This window comes from Odontesthes bonariensis, chromosome 6 (genome assembly GCF_027942865.1).
Source record: "Odontesthes bonariensis isolate fOdoBon6 chromosome 6, fOdoBon6.hap1, whole genome shotgun sequence".
NCBI lineage: Eukaryota > Metazoa > Chordata > Actinopteri > Atheriniformes > Atherinopsidae > Odontesthes > Odontesthes bonariensis.
Window position 1 is genome coordinate 37,176,327 of NC_134511.1, and position 25,803 is coordinate 37,202,129.

The 25,803-nt window shown below is 40.4% G+C and overlaps 1 protein-coding gene across 6 annotated transcripts; it reads left to right on the forward strand.

Moving 5' to 3' along the window:
- Positions 1-5,269: 5,269 nt before the first annotated feature.
- Positions 5,270-24,990, forward strand: aak1a (AP2 associated kinase 1a). 6 transcript variants are annotated; one of them, XM_075468655.1, is made up of 20 exons: positions 5,270-6,158; positions 8,736-8,854; positions 9,381-9,489; positions 9,578-9,720; positions 9,815-9,936; positions 10,023-10,104; positions 10,227-10,359; positions 10,485-10,588; positions 10,916-10,995; positions 11,081-11,244; positions 11,637-11,818; positions 12,106-12,294; positions 12,778-12,965; positions 13,266-13,459; positions 13,546-13,614; positions 16,141-16,242; positions 17,380-17,553; positions 17,904-17,993; positions 18,547-18,646; positions 22,535-22,617. In XM_075468655.1, the coding sequence occupies exons 1-19, from the start codon at positions 5,999-6,001 to the stop codon at positions 18,639-18,641; spliced, it is 2,499 nt and encodes an 832-aa protein (XP_075324770.1). In that variant the 5' UTR covers positions 5,270-5,998; the 3' UTR covers positions 18,642-18,646; positions 22,535-22,617. The 6 variants fall into 6 exon arrangements, with proteins under 6 accessions (XP_075324770.1, XP_075324765.1, XP_075324766.1 ...); XM_075468650.1 differs by lacking the exon at positions 18,547-18,646 and having other exon boundaries at positions 5,272-6,158; positions 22,535-24,990; XM_075468651.1 differs by lacking the exons at positions 17,904-17,993; positions 18,547-18,646 and having other exon boundaries at positions 5,272-6,158; positions 22,535-24,990.
- Positions 24,991-25,803: the final 813 nt, after the last annotated feature.

Here is a 25,803-nt window from a genome sequence, read left to right on the forward strand (position 1 = left end):
ACATATCAGGATGCAGCACAGCTGGATACTTGAGGTGCAGACACTGCCAGACAAAGACTCCTGTGAAGTGTGCCACATGTGATGTGCCTCTATGCTTTGTGCCAGGCAGAGACTGCTACAATGATTAGCATGTTGTCAACAGGAAAAAATGTCAATACAAATTGTAAATACTGTTCAGTGTGGTTTGCTATGTCATTATTTATCTATATAAACTAATTGCATTTAGACCATACTATTTGTTTGGACTTTTATTGTATGCACAAAGCTCCGGTTGTAGACCAAATGTGTTTGTGCTTCCGTAGCTCTTTGTCAGTAATTCTCACAGAGGATCTGGATGTGGGATAAGACAGTCCCAAGTGTAACCTTTCATTAGAGCCCAAGATCATGACTGTATGTTGAAGCGTTCAGGAATGGCAGCCTTTTTTCCCAAAGGCACTTCAAATGGCACAGCTTTGGCACAGCTTTGGCACAGCTTTGGCACGCCTGGTCATATCCTTAGAAAAACCTGTACAAAATACTTTTGTTGTATTACAGTCAAATTTAAAAGTGGACTAGGTAAGACTTCAGGCTGTAGTCCCATTGTGTTTTTCAGTCCGCAGCCCTATGCTAAAGTCACTTTTAAGACACATACTTAGGAAGAAAAATTGGTAGACATAAAAATCCATCTCTTTCACTGTATTCAAGCTCATATTACTCTGTGACAGTAGCATGTACCGAGATTCTGACTGTTGTAGATGAAAATTCAGAGTGTTCTCTTTCAAAAGAGACCTCAACCAGCCCTCTACTCCAAGTGGTTCAAGTACAGCTTTCAATTTACTTTGGGTATGCTTTTTTTAGGAGTTACAGGCAAAAATTGCCCACCTGTTAAGGGGTTAATCACATTGTGTTTGTCTATGATTGTTTTCTATATGAATAATTATTGTAGATTATCCTCTATGCTGATGGGTTGATGATGTACGCATCATCCTAGCAGCCTCATTACAGAATGTGTTACTTTTTTGCAGCTGTGTCCGTATTATTCATTGTCACCGCTACAATTTTACATAATACATTTATCAAATTAATCTGGACAGGCATGGATGTTAACTGCAATTTGACTTGTAGGGGAATACAATGGTAAGGAGATAATAAGCTGACCATGCACTCACTATACAATTTCACTGACAGCAGAAAAGATGCTCTGCATTTTATTTTCTATCAAATAATCACTAAAAGAGGGTTGAAAATAAAATCAGGTTGTATCAGGAAGCTCATATGTGTCACAGCCAAACTTAAAATGCAATAAGGAAATGTGTTTCACATTTCCTGCATGATTACTTTCCCTGTTTCCTGTTTCTGAAATGAATTCAGTACAACATGGATGAAAATGGGGGCAAAATTAAGCAAACAAAACATTGGGAGAATTAAGTTGAAAGCATTAAGACATACACAGATTCAGGCCCCAAACCACAATCCATGGCGTTGAAATATTTGAAAGTCAAATAAAAAGCTCTCCATCCCATTCCTACAATACCAGCGAGAATTCGAGGCAAACATGTGGTTCCGGGGAAGGTTGGAGGGCGAGGTCTGAAAGAGGGAGTTTTGGGACTATGTTATGATTAAATGTTTCATGACATGAACCATGACCTGGACCTGGCTACAGCACGAAGAAAGTGATCCAATTGTTATTTCAAAAGTTTTCCCTATGACTCTCAAGATACACTACCGCACAGTGTCAGTGTTCAAAATGGAGGCAGATTTCTTTCAAAATATACCAACGTGGCTTCCAGGGCCCGAAATGTCTTTATAATATCCAAGTTGGGATCATATCTATGGAAATCTTTACACCTCTGACAAATGAGTGCAATAATTAAGGCTTGAACCTCCCTATTGTTGAGCCCCAAGAAAGTCAAGAGTGTTAGCTCAGGCATGTGATGACTGGCTTTCACTAGCAGGGCGATGAGATCCAGATGTCTGGTGTTTCTGCTGCCTGAATGGAAGAGGGCACTCCAGCTCTTATGTGTGGGTAAGTTCTGTCTCGCACACCCCAGAAGTCCAATAATCAGCTCTTCTAAAACAGTAGTTAAAGCCAAAACAAATCAGTGAACAGGAGGGAATCTGACAGCACCTCTTCAAGCAGTCATGTGAGATTTGTATTTGAAAATAAACTACCGCATATCAGGACCTGGACTCTGGCAGATTTATAAGGATTTGATATAGACAAACTTCTCTGCGTGACTACTATGTTCTTTTTTGCTTTTAAGCTTCATGCTTCTTGGAATATTTATCAGGTTTCAAGTATCATCTAATCAGAGCTTGTATGCAGGTTAGAGTGTCTTTCATCAACTGCAATGAGAATGGATAAATAGATATAAAAACATATATAAATAGATATATATCTACTGTATATATATATATATATATATATATAAGCTTGTGCGGCATTGGCTATGACGGTTACACAATAGACAATGAACACCATACTGATATTACTACAAGAAGAATGAAAAGATAATGAAAGGTAATTTTAAGCTCTAAAAAAAGGCCGTATTGATGGCAATGGCTACCTGGTAAGGTCAGATCATGTCATTAATGGTAAGTGGTTTCACTTTGTGTGTTCATCTGAAACTCGCAATATTAGGTAACTGAGAAATTTGGAATTTCATTTGGAAGCAGTCAGTTCAGAAGAAACAGAGGTGTTGGTGTAAACATTAATACATTTTCATATCCCTGATGTTTCAATTAATATTATTGATGGGTCTAAAAGTTAACCCTTTTTTTTTCATGATCGTCAACTCGTTTTTAATACTTTGTTAATCAGATATTTCTTTTGAAAAACTTTTTTGCCTATTTGTCTATTTATTTATTCAATCATTTGTATTTCTTTAATAAAGTTGTGATTATATGGAACATATTAAAGATTATTTTCTGGGGAATCCAAACCTCCACTGATGAGGGAAAACTGTTGAGTCTCTACATCTAATCATATTGTTTTTTCCTGAGGTTATGCAGCATCCTTTCAAACATACAGGTGAATGTAGATTTGGGGTGAGCAAGACTCCTAAGTTTCAAAAGCTTGACATTCATGGGTCTAAGGTCTCTTAATATGACATTAAATCCAGAAAAACACAAATGTTAGATGTCAAAATTAATGATACCCTTTTCACAGAGGCAGATCCAATGCTTCTAATGATGCCACTGCAGCTCTGCTCACCTCACAGACACCATTAGACTCTGTTGTTGTTATGCACATAAATGCTTGTTCTAAATCTTGACGCCAAACTGTAAGGATGTTTTGGTTCTCAGGGGAAAACACAAAATGAGACCAAAGTGTGTTTTCCTTTAGCTTTTAGGTCAAGGGAGATGTAGCATATCATAGACAGTCACAGAGGAAAGAATGGTCAGAGCATTGTCATTTATCACCAGACAACTAAGTAGCTCAGCAGCTGAAATTGTTTAATGGCTAAGTTATTCAGCTAAATTGTCACCAGATGTTTAAAAGCATGGCTACATTGATTATAAATTTGTTACCTATGTTGAAATGAATGTGCTGTATTATGTAAACAATAACCATGCACACATACAATGTCAATTAGGGATATTAGGGTACACTATGAAACAAGAGTCAATATCTTTCTTGAACTGTTGAATAAAGATGTAAATCATTTACAATGAAAATGAGACTCACATGTCATTGGATTTTGAATCTAGGGTCCATATACCTTCGTTAGAAATAAAGGATGTGACTTCTGAGTTCTGACTAATAAAGTTTGTGCGTGCGCAATCTGCCCGTAGCTGAATTTTGATTCCCCTGGAGAACACAAAAACAGTCTTTCATCAGAATGAGGGACGAATACTGAATATCATTCGTGAATCAACCTTTGTAAAGTTAATGAAATGGTGTATAGAGAAAAAAAAAAAAAAACATGATCTGCCTGGCTACAGATTAATTTGTGGTAAAACAGTGACCCCTGCAGGAGGAATTCTCACAAACAGGCTGTTGGTTTATTTAAAACATGAGATACAAATGAATGAAATCTTACTAGTTACACTATTGACGTAACAACAAATGACAACACCTGTCAGTCTGCAAATTAAATTGAACCTTCCTAACAAACTGGCTGCAGCAAGATTGGAATAAACAACGTCAGCAGGTCTGAGCTCATGTCGGAAAGTAAAGGATTTATTCAATCATTTCTTATCAAATGTATTTATCATGCCAACGCAAAAGGAAACGAATGGAAACAAATAAAGCAGAAAGAAAGAACGTAAGTACAACACATTGCCAGTTCACAGGGGGCCGCACTGTGTAACATCTGCCCAAATACAACAAATCCTTTTGGTTTACATTAGATAGCAGAAACTGATATTGTGAACAAATATCAGGACAGGCAGCAGGAACAATAAACATCAGAAGAAAAAGGTAGTATGGTATCATTTCATTTGACATCGAGCTGCAATGAGCAGACAATTGTCGTTAAATCATGATTAAAACTGAGGCTGTAAGACCCCTCATAATTGCCTCTACTCACTTTCAACTACAGGATCATCAAGACCTTCTGTAGTTTTTCTCATTTGCTTGAACACAGTTGATAATCTTGGCATTCTCTGAAAGTTTTACCTGATACTGAAGAATGATATTTCGTATTTTAAAGATAAAATAACCACATCATTCATTTGAATGTCTTTAGAACATATCACCTGGATGGACAATACTATAATGATACTATAGTGAGACTGTTGAAGATGGTTTATTGTTCAGTGATGAAATGTAAAAGGTTGGTGGAAAATGGATTAAGTGTCACTGGAATTCCATGATCAGATTTAACAGAATGACAAACAATAACGAGCCTAGACAACTTTTCAAAAGATATGCTGCTGTACATTGGCAGTAATCACTAGTTTAGAAGTTACATTGTATTGCTTTAAGACAAGAAAAATGCAAACAAAACAATTCAGTAAACCAGTCAAACTTACTTACGTCACCATGTTTTTGAATAGCTAATTAGATTGGATTAATTATTTATGTAATTATGTTGAAATATATACTAAAACTCATAGTTAGTACAATAAAGTAATCTAATAATAAAATGTTTTTTGAGTTAGTATTTTTTTCTTTCCAGTTTAGGTTTTGCAACAAAAGGAAAAAAATCTGATTTACGGTCCCCTCGTTTTGGTTTTGCAAATTAGTTATGGATTATTAGCCCATTAACAACCGTACTTTGGTCATACTTTACAGCACAGGTCACGCATACACTGTGCATAGACCTAACAGGAAGTTATTGTTGAGTTGACCAATCACACGAAGAACAGTCCGGTAGGACGGAGTCGACAGAGAGAGGAGCAGGAAAGAGGGACTCTTTTTACTAGCATCTCTTCAGCCTGTAGCCACGTTAGCCCTGTCATTAAATTAATATAGTTGACCAACTTTGTTACAGCCTGCTGGACGCACAGAGACAACGGATATCTGTTATTTTCACTACGATACAAAGCAGACAGGAAATTAAGAAAAGTTTCATGTAGAAGATATCAGGGGAAATGTGTAATAAGCTGCACTGGACACCAAGGACCTCCCTGGCTGCCAGTCTGTCGACTGACAGCTGTCACCTAGCTGCTTAGCTTGCTAGCTAGCTGGGTGAGTTCACGGCTAACAGGGGATTTTTTTTTCTTTTAAGCTCACAGCCTGGCTAATTTAGTCAGCCAGTGTTGTCACGGTGTAGAGAGGAAAACTGCAACTTCCGAGTAGCATTTGACTCCGCCTGTGGTTCAAATTATGAGTTAGCCGGGGAGCGTCTGGCAGCGGTATTTGTGATATTTTGAGGACTAGCTAGTTTAGCTAGCTTTTAGCTTAAAGCTAGCTCACTGCTTTCATTCAATTATTGGGGAAACAAGGCTAAAAACGCCGAAGCTGCAGCACCAGCACCTCGGTGATTAGGGGTTAACTATACCAAACTACAGTCATTTCGAAACTGATAGATACATTTTGGACACGGGCCTGGTTGGTATAACATCTTGGAAAATGAAGAAATTTTTTGATTCGCGTCGGGAGTTTGCGGGGTCCGGGCCTGGTTCTGGAGCCGGTGGAGGAGTCGCTGGTTCCGGCGGCGGTGGCAGCTTCATCGGACGGGTCTTCAGCATTGGACGACATCAAGTGACCGTTGAGGAAATAATCGCGGAAGGTAAACTACCTGTCTCTCCTCTCTGTGGATTGCACACTTGACATACAGTACATCTGATAAAGTGCTCCACACAATTGTAAGGGCAGAAAGTCGAGTAACCTTAGTTTAACGCTTGGGCCTACTATTGTTTTGCTTTTGGCCCTACTAGAATAACCGTGTGGCATTACAGGCGTATCTAAGAGGTTTTTGAGAGGAGTGGCATCGGCATTGAGTTATTGGCATATAGACTTTATCGTTATCAGCTTCGAACACCTTTTCTTGTCATGTTAGCAGTTATCAAATGCTTAGATATTTTCCTATGTGCATTTTTTCAGTCTTTACCTGAAGGCTGGGAGGAACAGAGCAGAACTCGATTTTCCAGTGTATAATAATAGACTAAAGAAGCCATGCTGACTCATCTCTCTATATATTCAGAGGGGGAGTGACAAATCAAATGTGCATTTCTGAGGCTCTGATGAAGACATAAGGAATGTTAAGTGGCTGTACAGAGAGCAAGTGATCTTCTATCAAGGCAGTCACATTAATTGTCTGGATTGCAAACTATCGGGGCCCACAATTTTCCCATATTTAAAACATTTTGTCTGTTGCTTGACTTCATGTTAATCCAAATAAACAATGAGACTGGAAAAGGATTTGTAGAAACTGATTGTAACTTAAAAAGTTGACTTTACCAGAACAAAGTTAACCAGGCTTTTAGCACGTTCCCTGTGGTCATTCGTCTTTGCAATGAGAGTCTGCCATGCTCTGTTAGCTAAGCGGGCCCTTTACTAAATAATTGATGAAAAAAGACTGATTAATTTATCAGTACTATCCAGTAGATGTGCCCTGTCTTTTTTGTCATACTGTCACTATAAGTGAGTGACATATCTGACTTTAGACATACACCGTACTGATAGTTCAGTGGAAATGGCTCTGCCTTTTACCTTTACTATGGACTGTATAGGTTTTCCTGTGTTGATATAGTTACAGCTGGTAAGATTAGTACGCCCAGTTCCTACCGCGATGTTGGTGTGTGTCATTCCCTCGTTCTTAAACGGTAAATTGTCCTTGTGGTTCATGAAAAGTCCATGTTACTTTTATCTTGAGCACAATGGATCTATGTTGCTATTTGCAGCTGTCATTCCAGTGTTGTGTACTTGTTTGTAAACAACATAGTAGTTGTAGGGACATGTGCATTGTTTTAGTCCAAAGCCAATATTTCTGTTATGTAAGATCCATTAGACTGGTGACAAATTGAGACCGAGGACAACCAGATGAGGAATAAGGGCCCAGAAGGACTTTACCACTGCAGTAATTCACAGCGCTTTTCAACACGATGTCTTAAATGTATTTTTTATGTGATTTTGCTTGAGCGTGTATGCATGAGCTAGTGGTATAATCCTGACAATCAGTGACGTCAGGAGGCAGTGGCTATTTGTAGATGTACTTAGTCATTTGGTCACACCGTCTCCTGAGATTGTAGACCTTTGCTAAATGTTGCTTAAGAAAGCTGCTAATCCTTCTAATTTCTCACATGCATCTCAGATTAGACTGCAAGACAGCAGTGGCTCAGCTGTCTACTCTGATGGGCCAAACACACACAAGGCTAACCCCTGCTCTGTATTCTGACTCAGTACCAGGCTCCAGCTTGTTCTTTGTATTTGAAACTGAACGTCCCATCTCAAGTCTTCAGGTTCCCTTATGTGTTAAGACAACACTAATTACTCAGCGCAGTGCTCTGCTGTTTCCCCTTTTTTTGTGGCTGCTGAGCTTGAGTTTTTTTTTTTTTTTTTTTTTCCGTCCTTCTTGTTAAATTTCCAGTCGTATATCATCACTGATCACATGAAAGTGTCCTTGGCTTAATTATGTCTGTTAGATGAGTCAGTGTGATGCATGGCATTAGCACAAGCCGTGTGAGGAAAAACCGTGAAAAGAAGAGCTGCCATAACAGCAAGACTTATGCTTTAGGGGCATACGTTTCCCAGCTCTGCGCTTTTTATGTGTGTGGTGGTTGGTTGTTTTACTTTCTGTGGATGCGTCATCTTTTGTTTTTTCTTTTATGTCTGGGTCTCTGTGAACAACGGTGGGATGATGAATCCTCATTTCCCTTATCCTGTGTAATTAGCTGTTTTTTCTTTTTCTTTTTTATAACTGCTGACTCACACAAGTGTTGTTTCAACCTCCAAGTGTGCCAGTCACCCAAATATCCCCTGGTTACGTACAGCGTTCACCATAAGCTCCCCTTTCCTTACCTCTTGATTCACAGTAATGTGACGTAAATATATAAACTTGTTTAACAGAAACCAATAATAAATTGTAATCCTTCAACTGCCTGATTAGCTGTTGAAAAGTTCAGTTAACAAGTTTCCCACACAACTGTTAATTATTTTTCTGTTTTCCCTTTGGGATTAAAGTATTATTAATTTTAATTCAGTTACGTTTTAGAGCATATGATATGTTATCAGCCACAGTAGCTGAAATAAAATTTAAAAAAGCACTGAAACAGCATGTTTTCAGATAGTAAGTTTGTGTGAGAGTGATATTATTTTGATGTTTTTATTATTCATTTTGAGCTCACTTCACCATTCTTATGTTTAGGAGGTTTTGCCATAGTTTTTCTGGTGCGGACTCATCAAGGCCAACGCTGCGCACTAAAAAGAATGTACGTCAACAATGAACACGATCTGCAGATCTGCAATCTTGAGATACAGATTATGGTGAGTAAGAACCAATCACTGCTGAGTACAGTAGTAGAACCAGTAGGGGTGGTCCTGTAAAAGTGGAGGGTTTATTGTCTTAGATTCATGTTAAGGGTCAAATTTATGGCATCTATAGCTGAGTTGTAGAGGTGAAATACAGAACCAACACAAAAAGAAGTATTGAAATGAAAACATTGACACGTATCGTAAAATAACCCTCCACCTAATGGTGATAAAAGAGAGGAGCTCAGGGTGCAGATTGTAGTTGGGGCCCTTTGGACCCACATGGAACTCTGTTCAAAATGTTGCCATCTGAGCTCACTTGCTTCTCTGTTTCCTAGCTGGAGGCCTTCACTGTATGTGAAAATAACCAGTTCCTGCAGCCACACCCTGCATGACCATTACTGGATTGTTATCACTATCTTTTCAAGACTTATCAGCAACTAAAATTACACTGAATAGTTCATATGTGAATGGATTGTATAATTGGCACGCTGTGAATGTTATTTTGTCATTGTTGCTTTATTTTCCTTTGTTTACACAGAGAGACCTAGTGGGCAACAAAAACATAGTTGGTTTCCTGGACTCCAGTATAACTGCAGTTGGGACTGGTGATGTGTGGGAAGTCCTAATTTTAATGGACTTCTGTCGAGGTAAACCTGCCAGGCTGGCATGATGTGTTGGGCTGTGCGTCTTTACTTCTCACAGATTTTTTTTTATTGACCTAATTGTTTTACGTAGGTGGGCAGGTGGTAAACCTAATGAACCAGCGGTTACAGACCGGCTTCACTGAAGCTGAAGCATTACAGATCTTTTGTGACACATGTGAGGCTGTCAGTCGTCTCCACCAGTGCAAGACCCCCATCGTCCATCGAGATCTCAAGGTGAGCTGGTCTCATTTTATACGCATCACTTCTCACTGCAAGTTAATCATAGTGACACTACTATTAATTCTGACAAGGCTCTTCTCTTGTTTAGGTGGAAAACGTTCTTCTGCATGACCGGGGACACTACGTACTCTGTGATTTTGGAAGTGCCACAAACTGCTTTCAGAACCCTCAGACAGAAGGAGTTGCAGTCGTGGAGGAGGAGATTAAAAAGTGAGTTTTTGTTTTGTTATCAGCACTAAATGCCTTCTTTCCTCTGTGCAAAGTTCAGGACTTCAGCGTTGTGTTCTGAACTACAGATACACTACCCTGTCATACCGTGCTCCAGAGATGGTCAACCTCTATGGTGGAAAAGTCATCACAACAAAGGCAGATATTTGGGTGAGTCTGAAGTTTTCAGAAACTCTACAGCTATTAAACCATATGTTGACTGTATGATTGGATTAATTCGTAGTTATGATGAAATGTAGAAATAATAAGTAACATGTTTCGTGCATGTATAGGCTTTGGGTTGTCTACTCTATAAGCTGTGCTTCTTCACACTTCCTTTCGGCGAGAGCCAAGTGGCTATTTGTGATGGCAGTTTCACCATCCCAGACAATTCCCGCTACTCCCAGGAAATGCATTGTCTCATGAGTGAGTAACCTTGTTTCTCAGTGTTCTACCTAATACATAATCATTCTATATATTTGAATTTGAGTTTGACTGAATTTCCATGGGACTGACTCAAAATAAATATGCCATGTTTGTTAATGTCTCAGGATATATGCTGGAACCTGACCCAGATAAGAGACCAGACATCTACCAAGTATCCTACTTTGCCTTTAAACTGGCTCGGCGAGAGTGTCCAGTCCCAAATATACATGTAAGTTGACCTAAATGGAGGAGTGTGTGATGAGAACACATTTTGGAGTTTACAGGTTAAAGGCTCAGTGAGTTATTTTATCAAAGAAAACTTGTTCATCTTACCTTTGGTGTTTTATTTTGGTGCTTTTCAGAGAAACAAAAATTCAGGACAAACTGAAAGTAGAGCTTGGTTATGCTTTGTTACTTTAGTCATTTGGCAAAAACATTAGGTGTTCATGGAAGATGCACCACAATAATGAGGTGTAGTGATGACACTTGTATCTTAGAAAACTTGTAAACACTCGTAAACGGCTGGGTTTCATTTAAAACCTTCTTACTGTTGTAGAATTCACCCATTCCTGCAAAACTTCCTGAGCCTATCAGAGCTAGTGAAGCAGTGGCCAAAAAGAGTCAAACCAAAGCCAGGTAAGTGGGAGGTAAAAAAGTTGAGGGTTATCTTTTTAAGAAATTTTGCCACTACTTTGCTGCTCTTTCTTTTCCTCCCCATCAGGCTCACAGACCCAGTCCCCACAACAGAAACCTCAATTGCACCTCGACAACGTCCCAAAGCTGGCCAGGCACAGCCCCAGCCTATATCGGGCATTCTTCCCATACAGCCAGCTCTCACCCCACGCAAGAGGCCCAACGTGGCTACAGGAACATCATCAGCCATAGGTACAAGTAGAGAGACTGTCAGTGAGCCTGGCATTTATGGCCACAATATTATAATCAAAAGAACATCCTGTACCGGACTTACGAATTTAGATATGCAGCCTCTGACACAGTCATCCATCACTGGTCTTCCTTCAAAGACTGAATAGATTGAGGCATGCTGACACATTATTTACAACAGCATACGTATTGTTATTTCTGGCTCTTTTCCAGGGTCTCCGTCTGAGTAGTATTTGTTGTAAAATCTCTACTAATTAATTCATTAATGGATATCGGAAACTCTCTTTGTATTTTTTAGTAAAATGTTTTCTTTGTGATTTAAGTTCACAGGATCATCCAAGAACCTGTGCAACAAGAATCAGTCTCGCTCATTCTTTGCATTTTCTCCCCTCCAGGTGTTGGTATCAGCGTCCCATCTTCAGCTGTCCAACCTGCTCAACATGCTCCTGCTGCACAGGCTGATCCGCAGTCAGTACAGACGGCCAACATCCAGCCACATCTTACACCTCAGCATCAGCAGCTCCTCATGAAGCAGCAGCAAGTCTCAGCCTTCTTAAGCCCGCAGAGTACCCAGCAGGTAGGAATCCTCCCAGAACACAAACTGAAATACTGGTCAGCTGCATTGTTTGTTGTTAAATCTAATGGATTATATTTGATTATTTTAGGCTGTAGGATGGTTAATTTGTTTGATCATGTTCTCAGTTAACCATATGGATTTCCATGAATGTTTGAACTGGGCTGCTCCTAGTCTGATATGTAATATGTACTTTTTCTTCCACGTGTTACTATCACAAGCACTAAATCATAATTTTAAAAAATGTACTGAGCCTTGCTCATAATTGGCTGTGTGGTATTTCAATGTAGCATCAACTAGAGAACCTCCACCAACAAACACCTTTTCAAGCATCTTCTGTGCTGCAGTCCAAAGCTAAACCTGTTTCTGCAGTTGTTACCCTGCAACATCATCAGCAGCATGTAGTCCATGAAACAGCAACGCCTCACCTCACACCCATCCCCGAGTCCACAGTCATTGGTCCTGAAGCTGGCCCAGAGGTTGTGGTAACATCGTACTCCTGCTGCTTTCTGCAGCTCTTTGGGTCGGGGCTGATTGTTAGCTCGTCTCTTAGCGAATCGTACTCAGACTTTTACTCTTCTTCTTTGGGAGTGATGAGCAGGAATGGTCAACGGATAAATGTGTTAAAACCTTGAAAAACTGCTTTCAGTATTGTCCTCTTCCTCTTTTGAAAACCATTGTTTTTTTTCTCAAACAAAGATCTTGTATAAATTCAAAGAAAAGATTTCTATCTTCCTCTGTGAATGTGCTTTCAATTAACCCACTCTAAATGTTTTAATCGCATGATTCCTCTTTTAGTTGATTGTTTTTTTCCCCATTTGATTCGACTCTGTCTTGTGTTTGGGGTTGGTTATTTTTTTATATTGTTATTGGAGAGAATATGTGTTAGTATGTGTATAGCACATATTCTTTCACAAGCCATGTGTTTTTCAAATCTCTCCCTATGTGTCTTCTCATTACAGACTGCTGGCAGAGTGATTCACAAAGCGGGCTCCTTGACACCCCCCTCGTCGCCAAAAATGGCCCAGAAGAGCGGCCACAGACGAATCCTAAGCGATGTCACGCACAGTGCCGTGTTCGGGGTCCCAGTCAGTAAATCCACCCTGCTACTTCAGGCAGCCGCAGCTGAGGCCAGCCTCAACAAGTCCAAGTGAGTCAAATTAACTCCCTTCAGTGATGAGGATGAACTGTCCTTTCATGACACAGAATGAAGCCGGAAGGCCAATAGAAAGTCCATTCATATGGCACAACACAGAACTAGGACAAACAACCCTTTAACATTCCAAAGAATCCAGCTTGAGAAGAATCATTCAGCTCAGTCTTTAAATAATTCTTTTCATTCACTCTTATTTGCATACATCGGTAGAACAGTGCACACAGACTTCTTACTTCTCTCCATTTCCACTATACGCTCTTTACTACTGTTTATTTACCCATACTTGCGCTGCAGATCAGCCAGCACCACTCCTTCTGGTTCCCCCTGCTCATCCCAACAGAGTGTGTATCATCCAGGGGCTGTTGACACACCGTCAGGTTTTACTGCATTGAACACTCAGCCCAGCTGGAACCCCTTTGGAGATGATAACTTCTCCAAGCTAACAGCAGAGGAGCTGCTCAACAAAGACTTTGCGAGGCTAGCTGAAAGTAAGTTGCCCACTGCATATTTACACTTGCAGAATGAGTAAATATTTTAAGGGTGTGATCTTAAAGAATACATTGTTTGTTCACAGCTGCTGCAGCAGGAGAAATAGCCACAGGTCCCAGTGAAAGTCTAATTCAAGAGCTCGGTGCTTTTCCAGGTAAGGCTTTGGTTAATTCTTCTCAGTGGGCTTTCTGTTTTCTTTACATAAGGCAATTCCTGAGAGTCTTCTCTTTCAGTTACACTGATGCCTCTCTCAGTAGCTGTGTGTAATGTTTTTATATTTAGAGGGGGGAAGTTTAGGTGTTTTTCTGGATTGTGGGCTCCTTCTGTTGCTATCTTCAGGAATTATTCGAGTTGTCGTAAAGGTTTTCTGTGTGTTCCTTGCCTTCTTGTGCTACCCTTGGTCTTTTTCTGTAGTTATTTGTTCTCTTCCATTTGTATTCACTTTGCAAAATTAAGCAGAAAGATCTGCAGACATCTTGAGCACTGGTTCAGCTTTGTTGAGTGTCCCGGACACTTTTACTATCCTCTCACTGTCTAACACAGCAGGTCATTTTCTTGTCACATTATGATGCATAGAAAGTCGAGCATTTGATTACTTTAGGCCTTGGGCTCGGAGACATATCCCAATAAACTATGAGTCAGTTTGTATTTTGAGGTAGTTTCCTGGATATCACACCACCCACATGTCATTTTATGAGTGCCAGTTTTGTGACTTGGATTTGTACAAGGGCCTATCTTGTTTACATAGCAAGCAGCCACACAGTGGCTTCTTGTCAGTGTCCATGAATAGACACCTTAGCTTCAGATAGAGAGTATCTTACTTGCAGATCAGTGCTTTCGCTGTTGCCTAGTAACGCAAAGGACAAATTCTACTTGTTAATTGGATTGCTCTACTGCTTGAGGAGCCTCTGTACAAGTGCCACTAAGAGCAAGAGAAAGTTAAGCATGCTGTCTTGTTCAAATGATGGCCTACCAATGAATATTCCCTTCAGATTAACTTGCAGCCTTTGGAAGAGTATGCGTCCTAGCAGTGTTACCTACTGTGTGTAACTGCTGTTTAAAGTTTGTTCTGAGAGGATAAAAATCTTGAGGCTATTATCTAATCAGGGTGTGGTTAATTTTCCCTACCCTGCCTAAGTTGCCTGTTTGACTCACTCTATCACTCATTCAGATACAATAAGCACAAGCAACCACAAGCAACCACAGTCTTGATTGTTGTTAATAGAACAGGAAAATCTCCTGTGATCAGCCTTGTTGGAATTGATTTTAAAGATTTACATCCTCTTACACGCATTTTAATACACCATATGTTTATTGATTTTTAAGAATTAGCATTTTTTAAATTTAAGGACTTTTGGAAATCTTCATCAGTTTTGGCCTCTTTCCAGTAGTGAAGGGGGCAAAAGGTCACATCTGCTGTGCCATTTTCTGAGCCAACACATTCCTCGTCTAAGATCCCCTCCACACCCCAATTTGCCCCATAGCAGTTTTCTTGTGAGTATGAGCAGCAGTTGGTCATCAGGTTATTTGTGCATGGAGTGTATTTCAACTTCCCTATTTGTTTAACAGTATAACTATGGTGCTCCATTTTGGTGAGTTACGTTGAAGCCAATTTAACAAAAGTTGTTTTCAGTGACTGTTGTAAAGAGTCCCACTGATTGTTCTAATTGTATTTGTGTAATTAAATGGTAGGTGTTGACATTTGTACTTACAGAGCCTGAGTAATGGTTTGATGCCACAATGAAGGCTAGTGTTAAAATTTGAATGCATGGGATTAACCAACTGGTCTTGGTGTGTGGATGTATTTGATTTAAAAAAAAAACAAAAAAACAAAAAAAAAAACTAATTTTCCAACAAATCATGCAATAATTATTTACTTTTATTATTATTTCACTGATGTTGCAATAAATCATATATATTTATTTATTCCTGCAGAATAAAAGATGCAGGCTAAAAAGATGTCCATGTATCGTACTGGACATGCTGATGTAGTTTGAATATCTCTAATAGAACCAGACTGATACTGGAATTAGCAGGACGATACTATTTTTAAGAGCCCCCTATTGAAGACCACTGTAATCTGCACCAGTGTTCACTGTGTACTCTGTCACACGTTCTGCAGACGGTACTGAATATGTTGCAGTTGTTTCCCCAACTATTTCATGACAGATTACTACTGTAAAAATAGGCTATCATTAATCTGAAGTTATCTTTGTTGTTTATGTCATTACACATCATCATTAAAATTGAATAATGCTTTCTGTTTACTGCTCCTTTGCTCCCTCGTTGGCTTTTTCAGTGCATCTGTTGCCATCTGTCCATGTTGCATTACTTGTCCCCTTTTTTCTTTCTCTGGCTAACTCATTGAGGAACTGAAGTCCTCTAAAATCCCTCTCCTGCTTTGTGACCTCTTAAATTTGCTGACTCCTTCAATACTTCTGCCTATAGCTCCACTAATGGTCTATTCCCGTCTTGTGGACTTACCCAGAAATTCCTCCTGTGCGCTGCATGTGTGTTTCTTGTCCTCTTTCTCCTTCCCCGCTCTCACCTGGTCAAGAAGCATTCAGACTGTGTGGGAAAGGAGCAAAGATGTCCATCAATTTTAACTCCACTGAAGGGATGTGCGTTTATGTATATTACTAACAACTATTCTGTTTTTTTTTACTCTCTGTCTATTAAGCAATGGCAGAGATGTGTGTGGATTCGCTGATTCCGGGTCTGGAAGCTCCCCAGGCTCAGCAACATTCAGGCCAGCCGGAGCTCATCCCTGCCAGCATGCCAGGTCAGCTGAATAGGACATTTGAACACAGTTCCTTGTAGAACTTACTGATTCCAGGCTGAGTCACGGTTGCTTTGCTAGCTCCAGCTGCTCTGGTTAAAAAAGACAGTCATGACAGCCCATTTTGGCCTTTGACTCTGACGGGAACAGTTGCAGTAGTGTAGCACAGTGGTATAAATAATACCCCAAGGGTTCCCAAGGTGTGAGGTTTACTTTTCAGTGATGACTTTTATCAACATCATTACTGCCTTTTCCCTATGCAGCTCATATTCTACATTCCTCAGTACTGATTGTTATTGGCTGAGGCCAGCTTGAAGGCTTAATTACCGCTGTGTAGCCCCTTTTGGTTAAGATAAGATTTAAAACTGTGAGCTGTCTTACTAACAGAATGCATCTTCCTGTGCTCCGTAGGCTAACAGTCTAATTTTTACTCTGACCTAGGGCTGCACAATTAATCGAATTTTAATCAAAATCGCGATTTTGGCCGCGACGATTATGAAAAATGAAAATCGCGATTTTAAATTTTTTAAATCGAACATGGACCTATTCGTTACGCCGCCTAACTGATCCACAAGTAAGTTAAGCGCGCAGCTCCTCACTAGTGCAGCCAGCAGTGGTGTCAAGTTCAAGTGGTGAGAGCAGAGTAGTAGTGATATAAGGGAAGACAAAACTGGTGGTGAGGATGATATAAATGACCGAGAGCCAAGCTGAAGCTGCGGCAGAAGGTAAGCCCACAGCCGGTCTCTCTGGTGAGAAGGACGAGCTCGTCCCTCGAAGGGGCTCAATTTCGGCTGTGTGGAGCTACTTCGGATTCAGGGCTAGCGATGTCCAACAAAAACAGGTGTTGTGCAAAGACTGTGCAATAATGATTGCATTTCAGTTTTATTTTGTTTATTCCTTACATAGTACATTCTTAGCTAGATTTCATTTCGTGATTTTAAATTACATTCTGCAATGAAAATTGTTTTTTTTTTGGAAAGAAGTGCAATAAAATTCAGTTGTTTATCGTTGTTCCATAATCGTGATTAATAATCGTGATTTCAATTATGATCCAAATAATCGTGATTATGATTTTTTTCCATAATCGTGCAGCCCTACTCTGACTACTTGTTCTTCTGGCTGTGCTTCATTCTGTCTCAGACTCTTTCACTGGGGAGGACCCTCTGCTGAGTTGCGATCTGTTATCTCACACTTCTCGAGGAAACCAGTCGGTTTCTGCTCTTCCTTCTTCTTCCTCCTCCTACTCCTCTGCTCCTCCTGGCTGTGGCTCTGGATCCTGTCTGGAGGAGGTGCCACCTGTTCAGGCTTCTTCTGGTAAGACCTCCCCTTTATGTGTACTGGGTGTTTCGGAGACCACAGACCAACCTCAAAACAGAAAGGCCTGTTCATAGAAAAGAAAAATGGGAAAGAAAAAAACCCAGTAACATGGAACAGTTGTATGAAAATTCAGTTAGGCTGTAAATGGCAGCCTCTGCAGATCCTTGACTTATTTGTACAAGAGCCAAAAGCCGCGCAACATTAATGGCTTTTAAATGCTGGGGCTGCCCTTGCCCTACCTATTTTTAATCTGCTCGCATCCTCCCTTCGTTTTTGCTCTTTTTCTTTTGCTGAATAAACTCCTTCCCCCTTCCGCCATTACTTCACTTCCTCTTCCTTCACCGCAGACTCTGCTTTCCTCATGTCGTGTGGGGAGAAGGGCAATGATGACGAGTTTGACCCTATTCCTGTGCTCATCTCCAAAAACTCAAATCAAGGTAAGGCTAAGAAAATTCTGAGATGAGCATTTACACTTGCTGAAGCCCAGATGCTGAGCCACAAAGATTATTGACTTAGCTCCTAGTTTAGTCACCATCTCTCCTTCCTGTGATTGCTGATGTGAGAAATCTTGTATGGGAGTGCTTGTCATATCGAGGCTTTTTATCCCATCAAGCTCTCACATTAGTCGTCTTTCTCTCCTACGTGCCTAATGTTAGACTGCAGGTGCTTCTCCATTTGAAGGTGTTTGGCTCTTTATAGTTTTTCTTGAAAGTCTTCCCAAGTTAGAATGGCATTCCCTTTCTCTCTCCATATAATGATGCAGCTGTATAAAGATGATCCCAGCTCACTCTCTGCCTCTTTGTCTTTCTGCCCATATTCATGCATCTTTCTACTCTGCCATGATTTCCCCTCATCCTCATCATCTCTTTACTCTTAATTTCTCCATACCATCCCCGTTGACTTATTCTTTTGCTTGTTTTTCACAACCTCCCTCGGCTCCTCCATGTCCATCTCTATCTCCTTTCTCTCTTTCTCTCTGGCACCTTTCAGGTGGTCACTCGCGCAGCAACAGTGGCAGTTCAGAGTCCAGCATCCCCAACTTGGCCCGCTCCCTTCTGCTGGTGGATCAGCTCATCGACCTCTAGAGGGGGTGGGAGAGGTCGAAGGGGCAGTGTGCAATCCTAACAAAGGGTGGGGGAGGTGGGAGGCTTAGAGATGGGCAAGCAGAGGCACTTAACGTAGCACCTTATGAAAGGAGGGGAGTCAGAATGGTTTGGTTCAATGGAACCATTCTCTTTATGTGTCTCCTTGGCCTCAACTCCATCTCTAGTTGCCTGATAAGCTGGTTTCATGCATCTCTGCTGGCTGTTGACATTTGCGTGCTGGTAAAAACATCTTTTCAGTAATGCCTGAGCATATCGTCTGCTTCTGTCCTGGCTACACTATGCTTTCCTCATACTTGCATTTCTATCCCTCATCAAGTGCACGGCCATTGTGATCAACCCTCATCGTATGCACTGCTCGATCACAACTACATTGTGTTCACTTTGTGTACTTGTCAGGGTTGAAGCTGTAGTGAACCACGCCACCCTCGGGCATGGTCACATGTGTCAGGGTTCTAATAGAAGACTGAGGACTGACATTAATGCAGACCTTCAGGGTAATTTGATGTGCAGCCCTGTGAAAGCTATTAACTAAACTAGTGACCAAACAAAGATGCAGCTTGAATGAACCACTCCAAGTCAAAACCAGTAAGGAAAACAGCGAAGACCAAATGTCAGCTTTGGGTCATTATGACAGATTTGTCTACATGTTGTGGTTCGCTGTTGTGGAAGGAGAACTGAAATGTCCTGTTCAGACATTTTGCTTGGATGTAACTGCAATGCACATAGTGTCTGGAAGTCAACTCTGCCACAGTTTGTGCTCCAATACCATATAGAGTAGATCAGGAGTACTAAATGAGTACATTGACCAGCTTCAAATCCTTCAGTATTTTGAATGTTAAGAATTATTATTATTATTTTTTTGTTAACTTATACTGGTGAGGATGTTCTGAAATGATAAAACTTGCAAAGTCAGCATTAGAAATATAGCTGAATAATTTGAATTAATCCACAGAAAGACATGTCCAATGACAACATTATCTTCAACTTTCATAACACCTGTGAATAGAGCGAGGGCATTTTCAAATGCATTTCTTTGAACATTCATTCAATCTTACATCCTTGACCTGCTGTCAGGAAGAGCACAGGGACATTGAATTACTTGAGCTGCAGCGATGCCAAAGCTGAGAAAGATTTTTGCAATCATGCTGTTTGCCATGTGTTGTTCAGCTCTCAGGGTTGGTACGAATCAGCAGATTTTTCACACAGCACTCTACTGCTACCCAGAGGGAGGTATAATTCAGATGCCCTTCAGTATTTTTCCTGTGTGAACGATTATCAAATAAGTTTTATGCAAAAATCTCTCTCTTATTTAGCCTCTCCCTTATTACCACATACCTTGAAATCCATTGGCCATTTGGACATTCATTTCAGCCATAGGAGAAATAAAACATTTTTTTAAAAGGTTCTCCATTATGTACATGAAATTATTATTTTTGTCCCAGTTTTGATCGTGTCAGCACTGATAAATGCAGATATGGAGAGTAATATTTAAAGCCATTTCTTCTCATGATGTGACTCGATGCAAGACTTTTATTGACAGTGATTTAGGGTGAACGTATAAATGAAGTACCTTTTATGGAATATATACAAACTTTATAAGACATAAAGTATATATAACTGACAACATATTTATGTATAAAGCTGTATCTATAAATGTTGACCTCCTTCCCTGGCCAAAGTCCCACGATATTTCCTCTCTGTTCATGTTAGTGATTTAGCAAGAGCTTTTGTTTTCAATGTCTTTTGAACATGAATCAAAGCTCTTCCGACTTGTCTGACAGGATCGTAATTCTAACGCTGTTGCAGTTCTTTACACCTTATTGTTACATGTATATTACTGCATATAAGTGGGATCATTTGTCCTCAAGCATGGGGGATAACAGAGCTAATGAAGGAAGTTACTTCCTGATAACTCTGGAATACGTTTCACGTCTGACAGTCCTCTCTCATTTGATGAAACGATGAGAAAAGTTGGAATGACACCTGTGTAAAGGTTACATTACATGTGGTCACGATCACTATAGATAAACATAGTGCTACATGTTAAATGTTTTACCCCCGCAAAGTATTCATTTGCATTTAGGCTTTTCCCTATGTGGAGGGAGTTTTAGTGCTGTTACACGTCTCTTTTTCTACAGTACATATCACTTTGCATATGTATGAAGAACTAAATACTGCTCATTTCCCTGTTGATATGCCACTGCTACATAATTAAAATTTTAGAAGGAAGTCGTTATCATCTCACTCCCCTGTTTGTTGTAACAGTGATTAATGTTGCTTGGTTAAAAATTGGCATAGGTAAATGGTGCCCCCCCCATCTCCATCAATGTTCAATTAACGCATTTGCATTTATCTATGCAATCCCATGATAACCCTTCCTGACCCAACAGTGCTGTATCCTGTAGACTTCTAGCCTTTGCTGTAGACATTTACTTGTGTTGCTGTGTGGAACTAATGTGCTTACCGTGCTGTTTGGGTTGGAATGGTTGCAGTTGAAATAATTACTCAGTAATGCCTGAATGTTGGCATCGGCAACAGATGCTTGTATGTCAGAGCAGGATCATTAACATGTGTTCTTGTATTTTTTATGAATTAAGGGTTGAAAAGGAGAGACGTACAGTAGTGGGATAATAAAACTCACAAATGTAACTGCAAATCGATTGTCTGTTGTTCACATTATTGACTTTCACTCAAAGAAAAAAGGAGCAAGCCCAAAACACCTTTAACTGTATTGACTTTAGTAATGGACAGATTATTTTGCCTTCAAGGAATTCAATTAGATTAAAAATACTTTTATCCTCTAAGATCTTTCTGGCTCAGACCTCAGATTGAACCCATTGTTTTTAGCGTATTCTTTTACATCATGGTACAAGCTTCATCAGGCTTTCATCTGACAAATTGAACTCATTTTTAAGAGTTAAACTCTTCTCCTAAAATATGAGAATTTAATGGAGACTAGTGTTTTTTTTTTAAGTTATGCATTATTAATGTCGACCGCTTATCTTTTTGATATACTTAGACGTCGGTTTTAAAACTACATGTGATTCCAGGCCAGACACTTCAAGAAATTGAAAGCTGTTATTCCACTCAATTACTAGAGCAGTCTCGCTGCCTCTTGTTTTGGTAGTCGGCTCTGAAAAGCAGCAAAATCTATACTTCTTTTTTTCTTATGTTAATTAACTCCAGCCGCAGTGTGGTATATGGTTGTGGGAATAATAAACTAGACAAGCGATGAGAGAACTCTCCTGTGAAGTAAAACAAAACAGCTGGTGTTTTCCTTTAATGGCTGCAACTAACATCTCTGCAAGAACTGCAAGCTAACAGCTTCTGTCAACACGGCTGAGGTAAGACTGATCTGTCTCTGCTAATCTGTGCAAACCTGTCTAATTTCACTTACGCCATGAAGACTCTTTCCCCCTTGTTTCCACAGAACTACTGACTTTCTCTAAACTCCTTCCACCTTAACTCAATCACTTCAAACTAAAAGTTTAAACTGCTTTCCCCTAACATGAGGCACTGCTTTAAAAAGTTGAGTTGAGGACCAAGCAGCTGCAGCTAAGTTGTGGAAACAAGGTTATTTGATGTTGCAATAGTTGAGGTGCTGCTCTCATCTGTCCCGTGTGACTTGTTCAAGACACCCTTTGTATTGTTGTAGTCTTGTACTGGTTCCTCATTGTTAAGCCATTCTCATAGATCCATGGTTGAAAGATATGAGAGATGATCCTTTGGTCATATGTAAGTCAAGAGTGTGACAGTGTGGATGGTCTGACAGATAAATGGCCGAACAGACTCGCAGGTGGTTAAGAATTCTTCCTGACATTCTTATGTAATGGTTTTGGTCACCCATTTTCTGTCTCTGCTCTCTTGTACAGATCTGCAAGGGGATAGTAACGTCTATGCAGTGCTTGAGGAGGGACAAGAGACTGAAGCTCTTGCAGAAAATGTCCAAAACGATGGCTGCGAGCACTCCAGCGACGAAGACGAGGACAAAGAAGTACATGGGGCGGAGCAGCAAGATGGGGGAGCAGTAGAAAGTAATGTAGGAGCCCTTGACTGCAGCGGCTCTAGACCTCTGCTGATGGATTCCGACGATGAAGAAGAGCATGGACCTCAGTTAGTCCTTAATCCCGACACTATACCAGTACAATCATCTGACAGCCTTCATCCATCTATGCTGAGCACCACTGATCAGAATCACTCCTCGCATGTGCCCGAGCCAGCAAAGGGAACAGATGCTTCTGCAGATGTCTTCTCTCAAGCCCCCTTTCCGACTGTGCAAGAGGACTCGGCTGATGTGTTTGCCAATGCTCCATTTCTGCGTGCCCCCCCGGGAGCTCAGCCGCAGCTCGACGTGTTTTCACAGGCTCCTTTTGGAAAAAGGAAGGAGTCCGCAGCAACGCATCCAAAGACCTCCTACACCCCAGCAGCTGGAGCTCAGGCTCTAACCTCTGACCAAGGTGTGCTGGGACAGGTTGCCCAACAACCATTCCGCCCTCAAGCTCTAGCCAAATATTCTCGACACTATGAGGGACCTGTTCCCCAGCAGCCGGTTGCATCTCACAGAGTAATGTCCAATGTTGGCATGCAAGCTTCCATGGCATCAGTCCCTGTTGGACCTCATCACTCCTGGACCTCAGACGCAAACACTGTAGACCCCTTTGTCTCTGCACCCTTTCACCTAAAGGCCCCGCAGGAAAAACCCTAAACACACTCTCAGAAGACAAGTCAGTGGGAATCTACGACACTGAATTATGCAACCTGCAACAGGCACACTGCATGCTGTCACCAGCGCTGCAGCTGGACTGCAGGCCCGCATGGATCTCATTCTTAACCGGCTCAAATTAGATCTGATCGTGTAAGGTCATCACGTTCACAATTGTCGTCTCTTGTTATTTGTCCTCATGTCTTCTGGCCCACATCTACACAAAGACATTGTGGTGGTCAAGTATACGTTTTCCTGCCTACCTCAGTTAGTATCTGTGAGGGAGTTCATACAGTAGATTGCCTGAAGCTTTACCAGAATCATTTCCTGTTTATCTCAGCTTAAATGTAAAAAAAAAAAAAAAACTGTGATCTGGTAATGCCTCATACTGCATCTTTTTGGCATCATAACACCAGAGAAGCTCAAAACATACTGAAAAGCACCATCACAGAGTGAAACATTCTGTTTATTTGGATTTTGCCAAACAGGAGAGAAAAAAAAGTGTAAATCACATCAGAATCAGTACTTTTGGGCTCTTTGGTTATGTTGTTTGACAGTATGTTATAAAGTGGATGCTGGATAAAGGTGCAAAGAAATTTCAAGGATGATAATTATTGACTTGAAATGTAACCTTTTTTGTGTGTTTGTTTGTTTCCATCTAAAACTTTTGCATTTGTTTGCATGTGTGTTATGTTTTTGATCACCATCCTCTGACGAAAATGAAATATGTGTTTGCTCCTTGTAACGGACGAACCTCGTATACACGTTAGGCACAGAAAATGCATTGTAGTCGTTCTTATGTTATTTAAATGTCGAATATTCTATGTTCTCCGAAGCCTTACACTCATCTAGTACTTACCTACCCCAGGAAACAGCACACGACATTGGCCTTTTGCCGCCTCCTCACAAAACTGCTGCTTTTACATTGTTAAATGCACTCGCATTGATTGCTACCCGCAGCGCAAACTCGACACCGCACTGCAACTGTGTCGTAAGCATTTCTCTGAAATCCAAAATGTGCACCAGCTGTGACACTCTGTCATGAATAACTGAAGTGCAAACACTGACTCGTATCCACAGCGCTTAAACTTGGCAGTTCCAGTCAGGGACTGTGATAGTTGGTTGTGCGAGATCTTTGGTAGTGTCTCACGGATGACATGTGTTTTGAATTTATTTCCATTGCCATTTTGGAAATATTTTTTTAATCGTCTTTGTACTTTGTAAAATCACGGAACACTAATCGGTTCCTGTCATGGCACTTTTAAGGAGGAGGATCCAGTCTGTTTCAACCCAAAGTTTAAATTGTTTTTCCTCCGCTGCAATGGAAAATCATGTTGTTTTTTGTCGAAGTGTATAATCTTTTTTTTTTTTTTTTTTTTTTTTTAAATAAGCGTTGATTTTCCTCTCTGAACCTGCATACGTGAAAATTGCACATAAACTGACACAGAGTCAGGGTTCTCCACGAATGTGTTTCTTCAGCTGTAAAATGTGTTTCGAGCGCTGTTTGGAGGAACCGCAGCAGACGACACTGTTGGACAAGAAAGCACTCAAAATACTTAATATGCTGCACAGCCTGCCTTTCAAAGCTATGTAAGTCATGAAACTATTAAATGAATGTAAATCAAATTTTGTGCAGTCTTTATTGTCTTCAGTTTCCATAGTATTTTGAAGATCGTTCTGTTGATTTATTTTCAATTACATTTCAGGAGGAAATACTTGATGGAGTCATAAGCTACACATGACTACAGCAGACAAATACTGCATAAATGTTAATGTAATCAAGAAAATGGTGTTAGAAATGAGCCGCATTGCTGCACAATGCCATCTGATAATTTTCACTTTAGCTGCTGTGAATGCGTTCTTGGTCCTCCAAGCCCTTACATTTTTGTACATTTTTATGGATTATTACATGCTATAAAATGTTAAACTGAAATTCTATAGGAAGTTAATATGCACATGTGTTTCTCCGAAATGTCGCAGAAGAAATAAAAACAGTGGTAGAAAGGTATCTGGACCCAAATACATCATGATAAAAGTATTTATTTAGTTTTAAGTGTAAGGTGTGTAGGAACAATTGTACTTCAACTAACAGTGGTCCGTTTCATGTAGCAGGTTTAGTGAAAACTCTGAGTTGATTAACCCTGAAATGAGGGAAACCCTGAGTTTTCCGTTTCACAAAGGGAGGTAACTCAACCCCGAGAAAGAGGGGTAACTCTAGCCTGTTTCACAAAGAGAGGTAACTTAACCTCTCGGTCAGTTACCGTAGTAACAGACTCTCTGAACCTAACCTGGTCGGGACCAGGTTTATTCAAGAAACCTTGAGTTTCTTTCTGTCTTCTTTCATTTGACATTCTTGTTGCATTTCTTTTTTTTCTTTTCTTTTTTTTTCTTTACCACCTTCAGTTCTATTTAGGCACATAGTCCTTGAACCAGGCAGGA

Excerpts from the sequence above, each read along its gene's own strand:
- aak1a (XM_075468650.1), top strand. The coding sequence starts at position 5,999 with ATGAAGAAATTTTTTGATTCGCGTCGGGAGTTTGCGGGGTCCGGGCCT. Across the intron at positions 8,855-9,380 it reads ATCTTGAGATACAGATTATG|AGAGACCTAGTGGGCAACAA; the intron begins GTGAGTAAGAAC and ends TTGTTTACACAG. Across the intron at positions 9,490-9,577 it reads TTTAATGGACTTCTGTCGAG|GTGGGCAGGTGGTAAACCTA; the intron begins GTAAACCTGCCA and ends TGTTTTACGTAG.